Genomic DNA, 9717 nt, shown 5'->3' on the forward strand with positions numbered 1-9717 from the left:
TCTACCTGCTAAAATACACTACAGTAGAACTACTTTACAGGCTTCAAAGCCAGTGCCAACAGGCAGCATGAAGGGCTTCCTCATGCTTACTATGCATTTACATCATGTTCATGAATCACTTGTTTGGTCGCATGTACGGAGCAATTAATGACTGCATATGAATGTAGCAATTAACGACTGCATATGAATACGTTCTGTACATTCAGAAGCGTAGGGTAAAGTTTGTTACCCACCTGTTGCCACTGGCACTTACCTACCACAGTGAAGGAGGGACGCAGAGAGGTAGCAGGACCAGTGGCCAACAGGGGATGCAAACAGAAAGGCAAAGTACGGGTTACTGTGTGCCGGGCCACTGCTCACACTCTCACAGTTCACGGGCTTTCCTTAGGCCAGTAGAAAGCATTTGCAAGAGTGGCACGTGTTGAAATGTGTTGCTTTATGATTGAGCGTAAGCAGGGTTAAATGCTGCCAGTTATTCTATTTAGTAACCTCCTCCAATAGCAAGACAAAACTGTCATCATTTGTAAGTCTTCTTCATAAAACCACACATCTATATAACAGATATTGAAGTAGAATTTTTACAATGTAAAACCAAACTAAAAGAGATGGACAGGCTTAATTTTAAGTAAGGGAACATGGGAAAAGAAAGGTTAAATCATTTGCCAGAAAGGAATGAGGGAGGCAGAAGCAGACCACTCCTGGTTTCAATGTGAAGCCGCAGAGTTTGTGCTCTGCTGAATCAATCTTACAGACTGAAATATCTCTAAGACACTGGGAAGCAAGGTTGATTATCCCTCATGACTTTTCTCACCACTCTCCAATTAGATGGACACACTGAGGTTACGTGTTCCAATTCTCTTTCTCCACTGGCCACCGTACAGTACAAGAGCATAACCAGGGTGAATCGTGCTTAATGGCCTACTTTACCTTTTCATGTTAAGTCCATGATATGGGTAAAAGTCAGAAAGCTGACAAGTCCCAGCATCTTGTATACATGTCTAAGCATTGCTTGGGCTCATAGCCACTCATCACTCAGGCCTCTCAATAAGATGCTGTGTAAGTCAACAACGAGAAGGAGATATTACTTAATTTAAGTGTAACCTTTTAGTTTTTAAATTTTGACAAACAACTTAAAATTTGCTATCTACTGGTAGAAATTGAATCTAACCTATTGGAAGAACAAAATCAATTTACACAGGATTGTTTTGCTTTGTACCCAGCAGCAGAAGGCATAACATTCTTCAATGCCACTGTGGTGGTTTGAGTAAAAATCACTGCCACAGGACCATAGGGAGTGGTACTGTTAGGAGGTGTGGCCTTGCTGGAGTGGGCGTGGCTTTGTAGGAGGAGATGTGTTACTGGGGGTGGTCTTTGAATTCTCAGAAGCTCAACCTAGGCCTAGTGTGGCAGTTACTTCTGCTGCCTGAGAGTCAATATGTAGAACTCTCAGCTCCTTCTTCAGTACCATGTCTGCTCCTGTGTCACCATGCTTCTAGCCATGACACTAACGGACTGAACCTCTGAACTGTAAACCAGCCCCAGTTAAACAATTTCCTTTATAAGAGTGGCCTTGGTCATGGTGACTCTTCACAGCGACAGAAGCCTAACAAAGACACTCATCTATCCTCTCAGGATTGTTCTAAGGAGCAGATGGAGATGATGACTCCTACACATCCCTCCACTTCTCCACTCTGATTTTCCAGACAGAGCTTTTCTGGTAAGAGGAAGCACAAACACAGGGCAGAGCAGAGTGAGTGCAGCAAAGCCTCCAGGTGGTACCTCCCTCCCAGTCTTCACTGCATTCCCACTGCAGCTAGTTTAAAGCAGGAGCTGTTCACTGCATACTTATTTTCCCACATATAAATAGCAACAGAAAAAAACATTTCATAGCGAGAGGGGGACAAGAGAAGTCACGGGGTCAACATGATTGAAATATATCATGTACATGCATGAGGATGTCAAAGCAAAACTTACTATAGACTTGATGTGTGCTAATCAAAATATTTTTAAAATATTTTAATAAATTATGAAATATACTACAGACTAACTGCCTTCTGTGAATGTTTAGTAGGTAGCCTAGTGTACTGAAAATGGGTTTCTAAAGTCAGAGGTGATGGATATGAATAACTGAATAATTGAATTGTATGCAAAAATGATTAGCACAGCATATGGAACATAGCTTGTCCCTAAAGAGTGTAACCCCCATCCTCTATATGTGCTATGTGGTGTATGTACATGTATATATTTATATAGGTATAGATGCCAGTGTACTCAGGCCATATGCTCTGCACTTTCATGACACTCTTCTCTTGAGACAAGTTCTATCATGGAATCTAGAACCAGTGGTCAATAAGTCTCAACAACATTTCTGACCCCACTCCTCTATAGCCCTGGGGTTACAGCTCCATCATGTGGCCATGCCTGGCTTTTTTTTTTTTTTTTTTTTTTTTTTTTTTTACAGGTTCTGGGGATGTGAAACCAAGTCCTCATGCTTGCACAAGTGTTTTTACCTGCTGTTGAGCTATCGCCCTAACCCTGCATTCCCCTTTCAGGAAGTATTTAGTATATACCCTGCAGCATAAGTTTGACAGCTAGACTGCTCAATATTTAGTTTCCCATAGGAACGTGCAACATCAGCCGCTAATGGTCAGCCAGGGGGTGTTATTAATGTATGCTTACATTTTAAAGTGAGTTCATGTCAGGTACATCTACAATATAAACTGGGCAGTGAGGTCTTCTGATAGGGAACAAATAAAGCAAACGTGGTTTCCATTGCATTAGTGTTACACAGTGACACCATCTCAGTCACACAGCAATAGGCCAAAGCAACTATGATTTGCAAAACATTTTTCATAAAACATGAATCCAAGAAGATAAGCAAAGCCCTACTGTCCCCCATCTAGTATATAATGACTCTCTCTCTGTACTATAACTGTAACACAAAAATAAAGACTGATGACATTCACCTTAAAGTAAATAGCAGAGCCGTATCCTTTAAAAAATAAAGTGAGAAATTAACTCACAGAGTAAATCCCCTGGAAATGACTTCAGTTTCTTGGATGAGACGCAGTGATTTTCTCACAAGGTTAGTGAAGGCTCGGCTATTGGCTGCCATGTCTTCCAAACGGACCCTATATTTTTTCAGAGTCATTTGCAGTTTGGCTGTCCTCCATAATTTCAAAACTCGTATGAGCAAGTAAAGAAATAGAATTATTCCCCATACCAGCCAGGAAGACACACCCCACCACGTGGGGAACATGATGAGCAAACTAATGAAGGCAAACAGCATCGAGGCATCCCTATGGACACAGAAACCAAGAAAAAGCCATCAGACGAGAAAGCAATAATAGAATTCAGCTGATTAAAGCAAAGTGCTAGCTTCTTTGTGAACATTGCAATACTGTGGAAATGTGACATGCAATAGGGAGATGTGGGATAGTTTTAAACATCTAGCACATGAGATGCTGCTGCCTAGGTATTAAAGTTTCAGCTGGTGAACTTAGGTAAAGGACATTGGAAAGAAGTGTCTTCTACAACTGTTTTAGAAAGTATAGTATCTAATATGTAAATTATAGATTAAAATACAATTTTATAGATTTAAAAGTAAAAACAGTATCTCAGAGCTATTTAGGGTTTTTTTGCCTAAAGCCATTTGCACAAAAACCTATCCTACAGAGAAGCCGTTCTATGCCTTACTTGAAGGCATGATGGTGCATGCCCACAATCTAAGTACTTAGGAGGCTGAATATATGTAGGCTACAGAATAAAACCTTGTCTCAAAAAGATCAAAGTCAAAACAGCAATAATAAACCATAGTTGGTAACTGAAGTCATCCAATTTAATAATCATCACTAACTTGAAAAAACATTCTTGCCATACATCATGAAACAGGCAAATCTTGCTTGCATTTCTGCACTTCATTAATGGAAATAAAAGTATGCATAAGATTTTTATTTTTGTTGATTACGAATCTAGTGGGTTAAAGATACATCTTTTAAGCAGTGAAAACTTTGGTGAACTGTATACACATAAGTATATATACACGAGGTACTATACCTAAGGACATGTATAAATAGCATCAACTATACTTGGGAGTTAGTGTCATACTCAAAGTCATGTGACAATGTTTGCGTGTGGCATGTGCCTATGTTCCCCCATCATTCTCCATCTTATTTTTTAAACAGTCTTTTCTTGGAACCTAAAGCCCATTATCTTGACTATAGCATCTGGTCACCCTGGTCTCAGGGTCTGCTTTTCTCTTCTGGCATACTATGAGGGCAGATGCATACCAGCACACCTAGGTTTTAGACATTTATGTGGGTGCTAGGTATCTGAATTCAGGCACCAATGCTTGTGTGGCAAGCACGCTTCTCATGGAACTATCTCCCAGTCTGAGTTTGGAGAATGCTTCTTAATACATGTTAGCCCTAACTTCTCTAGGAATCCATTACTTTTAAAGACAATTTACAGTTCTGGTAAAACCAGAAATTAAAATAGCATCGTTTACTTTTATATCATTAACAGCTGCGGTGGTTTGCTTGAGAATGGCCCACATAGGCTCATACATTTGAATGGTTAGTCACTAGGGAGTGGAACTGTTTGAGAAGAATTTTTAGGAAGCATGGCTTTATTGAAGTGGGCGTGACCTTGTTGGAGGAAGAATGACACTGGGGGTAGGCTTTGAAGTTTCTCTTTCTCATGTCTGCTGCCCATGGGTCAGGATGTAAAGCTCTCTGCTACTGCTCCTGCCTCATGCCTGTCTATTTCTGGCCATGATCATCATAAACTAACCCTCTAAAACTGTAAGCAAGGCCCCAACTAAATACCATTTTTTATAAGTTGCCCTGGTCATGGTGTCTCCTCAGCAATAGAACAGTAATGAAGACAACAGCAAACTAGAAAAGCATTTACAAAATCTCAGAATTGCTCAGCCAACCACCTTTATGAATTAAACACCATTGTGGCTAATATTTAAAATCTGCATGTGCACATTTCTGTGTGTATGCATGGGTGGCCAGAGGTCAACTTTAAGTGCTACTCTTCCGGTGCTACCCACTTTGGTTTTATTGTCATTCATCACTCTTGTGTTTTTCTGAGACAAGGTCTCTCTGTATAGCCCTAGCTGGCCTGGTACATGCTCTCTAGACCAAGCTTGCCTCAAACTCAGAGAGATCCACCTGACTCTGACTCCCGAATGCTCAGATTACAGGCAAGCATCCTCACAAGCAGCCCATTTTGTATTTGGGCTGTCCAGTGAGACCCAGAAACCTCCTGTCCTTGCCTCCTCAACACTGGTATCACAAGCATATGCTACCATACCAGGTATTTTAAAAAAGTGTTGTGAGTTCTGGGTTTGAACTCACATGGCAAACATTTAGGAAATGAGCTTTCTCTCCAGCCCCATAAATGCTTAACATCTACAGTTCATTCTTTGCACATCTTTAAATTAATTTATTATATAATATGCATATAAATATATATTTTTGTGGGTCTTTTGGAGACAAGGTCTTTACTGTGTTGTCCAGAATTGTCTTGAATGCTTGAGCTTAAGCAAGCATCTTAGTAGCCTAGACTATTCTAGGTATACATCACTATACCAGGCAAATGTTTCTACTTTTAAAGGGAAAAAAATGTTTATTTCCTCATGATGCTATTTCAGTGACTGCTGGCTTAGAAACAGACTTGGTTATCCAGGACATTGTGACAGGAAAGAAACTCAGAACACAGGCCAGTTAGTATAGCTTCTTATGGAACCTGAACTATATGAGCAGTAACTTTGTACATTTCTAGACTCATTCTTCTTTTCTCTGTCAAACATGATAAATGCATAGGAGAAGGATATCACAATTCCATACATGTATGGTTATATATAAAATCGTTCAGTATTTGTTATTTCCTTTTTGAAAAGTCTATTTTAGACAGACTATGATCTAGGACTTTTGCATTAGATCCATTTTCCAGTAGCTGAAAGGTTCCAGGAGTTTTATTTGACTCTGTTTTTTTCTTTTGAGACAAGGTCTTTGCAGTAGTGCCCTGGCTGGTGGTCCCTAACTCCTGGGACCCTATGATCCTCCGGCCTCAGCTTCCCAAGTAAGCTTTAGAATAGTTCAAGTTATTAGTTATCAGTTCTGATCTCTTCTCAGCCATTATATCAGTACTCGATGCTTTTTCTCCATCTCTCAACCTTCAGCATCTCTGTAACACAGTTATGATATTACCTGGCTGGGGCTGACATGTACACTGCATCACTGTATTGATACTTTGAGCAATTTATCTTTAAGTGTTGAGTTGCTAAATACAGAACTAATTTTCTGAGTTGGATAAATACATAATAACTATTTTCCAGCACTTTTTTTTATTTTCTTTTATGTCTGGTGTACCACTATATTTGTTGTAATTCTAAACAGAACCATGGAATATTTATAAGGCCTTGACAACAGAGAATATTATAATAGATTTCTTCTGACGACACAGTATTTGTAGGCTGTCAAAAGAGAAATGTTTTCTGGACAGTACCAAATATTAGGGGTTGCCAGGGAGCAGAGTGTTGGAAGGTGTCCATTTTCCTGATGAGGTTGCCCTGCAGACAGGATGCTGGGGTCAAGCAGCTCAATCAGCTCCACATCCTCTTGTAGAAGGACTTCCTGTTGCAGGATGGTATGCAGTGAGTCCAGTCGAAATCCGGTGTCCTTGCAATCAAAACACAGGATGAGGAGTATTAATACATATGTAATACTTCATTAAATGCTAAGTTTGGTATAGTTCCAGCTATAGGTATTTATTTTCAAAGTAGAATCCAAGAAGAAACAACAATCCAATTTCTCCTCAGTGTGACAGGTGTGGTTTTATTTTTCACTGTAAATATAAAACAATAAAGATTGATGTGGACATTATTAAGCTATGAAATATGAAAAATAAATTTATAGTAGTGAGATATAAAAATTACAGAATAATAAACCTAATCTATTTATAAATAGACTAAATAAATAAAGAGAATAAATTCTAGTTAAATTACTGGTATATAAGTGAAATATAATATACATAGAAAATATAATACAAAAGATGCGGACTCTGGATACTTTAACAACTGAGCCAGTGTGGTGATTGGAATGAGAACGGCCCCCATATGCTCACATTTGAATACTTGGTCCCTAGTCAGTGGAACTGGCTGGAAAGAAGGAGGAGGTGTAAATTTGTTCAATGAGGTGTGTAACTGAGATGTGCTTTGAGGTTTCCAAACACTTGGGCCATTTTCACTGTGCTGTTTCCTGCCTGACAGTTACAAGAGTGAGACCTAGCATGGACATTAACCCTCTAAAACCATAAGACAAAATAAATGCTTTCTTTAATAAGCTGCCTTGGCCATGATTCCGTGACAGCAATAGAAATGTAACTAACACACTTTATCAGAGGGATCAGGGCTTTCTAAAAATGGATACTCAGACACTGAAGACAACAAGTGAACAAGACTTACAAGTCTCTTCCTTCATTAGTGTTGAAGACCATGCATGCCTCAGACATGCCAGGCAAGTAAGTGCTCTGCCACAGAGGCACACCCTAGCCTGTGAGTGTCTATGAAAGTAAATGATTACAATAATAGTGTGTATCAGGGTACAGAGGCAGTTATAAAACTGACATAGGAGCACTAAATTTCAAGTCAGAGAAAAAGAGGGAAAAGCTGAGCTAGCTTTAAGCATGAACAGAACTGAGCAGAGTGTCTGGAAGAAGTCTTTCTAATTCGTGAGAGTGGACTTTGCCGTCCAGCAGGGCAGAGGGCGAGAGATGAGGCAGTGGCCTCTGAACAGCAGGCTAGCTCTCACAGCAGCCTGCAGTGTTTGAACAGCAGGCTAGCTCTCACTTAGCCTGCAGTGTTTGAACAGCAGGCTAGCTCTCACTTAGCCTGCAGTGTTTGGACAGCAGGCTAGCTCTCACTTAGCCTGCAGTGTTTGAACAGCAGGCTAGCTCTCACAGCAGCCCGCAGTGTTTGAACAGCAGGCTAGCTCTCACTTAGCCTGCAGTGTTTGAATAGTAGGTTAGCCCTCACAGTAGCCTGTGATGTGCACTGAGGGAGACTGAGCAGCTTTTCAGAATTCTCATTTCAAAGCTTTAGTCTTTGGTAGTTATTTTTTTTTTTGTTAACTTACACATTTTAAATTAAATGTATTAGTTTTGAATTTAGAGTGTGTGTGTGGGTACACATGGAGATCAGAGGACAGTCCATAGGAGGTCACTGTTTCCTTTCACTGTGTGGATCCTAGGTTCAACGTCAGATCATCAGGCTTCACAGCAAGTGCCTTTACCCCATGAGCCATCTTTATTCCCCTTGTTTGTTGAAGTAAAACACAAGAACTTAAAATTAAGCAGGGCATGGTAACTTATGCTTGTAATCTCAGCAACTGGGCAGCTGGAAGAAGAGGATAGCCACTTATCTCAGAAGAGGGTAGACTATTTAGTGAGCTATCCTGGGCTACAAAGTAATCCTGGGCTACAAAGCAAAACAAAAACAGAAGCAAAGTAAAACAAAACAACATAAAATTATATTAACGGGGTACCATGTAAGTTTTGGTACATATATACTATGGGACACTTACATCAGGTTAAATATATTTATCTTCAGCCAGGCAGTAGTGGCGCATGCCTTTAATCCTAGCACTTGGGAGGCAGAGGCAGGCAGATTTCTGAGTTCGAGGCCAGCCTGGTCTACAGAGTGAGTTCCAAGACAGCCAGGGCTACACAGAGAAACCCTGTCTCGAAAAACATATTTATCTTCTCAAATATTTATCATTTCTATATAATAAAAAGTTCTAAAATCCTCTTAGTTTTTTTGAAATATATAGTATATTAATGGTATTTATAGGAAGCCTACTGTTTTCCAGCACAACAGAACTTATTTTTAGCTAACTATCACTTAGCACCCATTGGTCATTGGTATACCTGGGAGCTCTGCACTGCTGGTGGAATCCCAGGTCAACTGGCTCAATTTTCAAGAAGCCTGAGAACCAAGACCTAAGTACCCAGGCCTGGATCTTGGCTGTATAACTTAAGCAAGTTAATACCACGTCAGGGCCACTTCCCTCATCTGCAGAGGGGTAATAGCAGTACCTATTTCACTGGATTAAATAACTGACATCTGCAAAGTATGAAGACAAGTTTCTACAGAAAATATTATGTGACCACAGATGAAATAAATCAGGAGACAAAACAAACAAATAAATAAACCCAGAAACCCCAACTGCCCAAATACAACATAAAACTTACCAAACTTACCCAGTAACAGTTACCAACTTGTTACTAGAAATACAACCCCAAGGATAAAGGAGTTGAAACACTGGATTCTTGGATAAAACTATGGACAGGCAAAGCTGGTTAGGGCTAAACTGCAGACACAATGCGGAAGTGACTGCTAGGCTGATGTGATGGTAACAGAGTAGTACTATTTTTTAAGAAAGGCATTAATGCTCAAACTAGAGAAGCAGTGTGCTTTACTGGAAAGAGCACAAGCTTTGGACTCAGGAGCTCTGGGTTCAAATCTTCCCTCTATCATTCCCTTGCTAAAAGAACATTCTTGGACAATTCACTTAATAAGTTATCAGGCCAAGCTGTCTACTCCTTAGTTTTTTCTCACTGATAAATAGATCAAATCTTAAGACATGGTTTGGTGTATCCAATCAAAATGTGAAGGCTTTGTAAATGACTGCTTTCTTTTTTTTTTTTTTT

The 9717-nt window shown here is 39.9% G+C and overlaps 1 protein-coding gene across 6 annotated transcripts in view; it reads right to left on the reverse strand.

Moving 5' to 3' along the window:
* Positions 1-9717, reverse strand: part of Vezt (vezatin, adherens junctions transmembrane protein) — a 66003-nt gene that overhangs the window by 23246 nt on the left and 33040 nt on the right. For all 6 annotated transcript variants that reach the window (XM_031349441.1, XM_031349440.1, XM_031349442.1 and 3 more), the window contains 2 exons: positions 6517-6689; positions 3024-3299 (listed from right to left, as the gene is read on the reverse strand). In XM_031349441.1, the coding sequence (XP_031205301.1) occupies positions 3024-3299; positions 6517-6689 (449 nt within the window). The remainder of the gene's footprint in view (positions 1-3023; positions 3300-6516; positions 6690-9717) is intronic.

This window comes from Mastomys coucha, unplaced genomic scaffold (assembly GCF_008632895.1).
Source record: "Mastomys coucha isolate ucsf_1 unplaced genomic scaffold, UCSF_Mcou_1 pScaffold4, whole genome shotgun sequence".
NCBI lineage: Eukaryota > Metazoa > Chordata > Mammalia > Rodentia > Muridae > Mastomys > Mastomys coucha.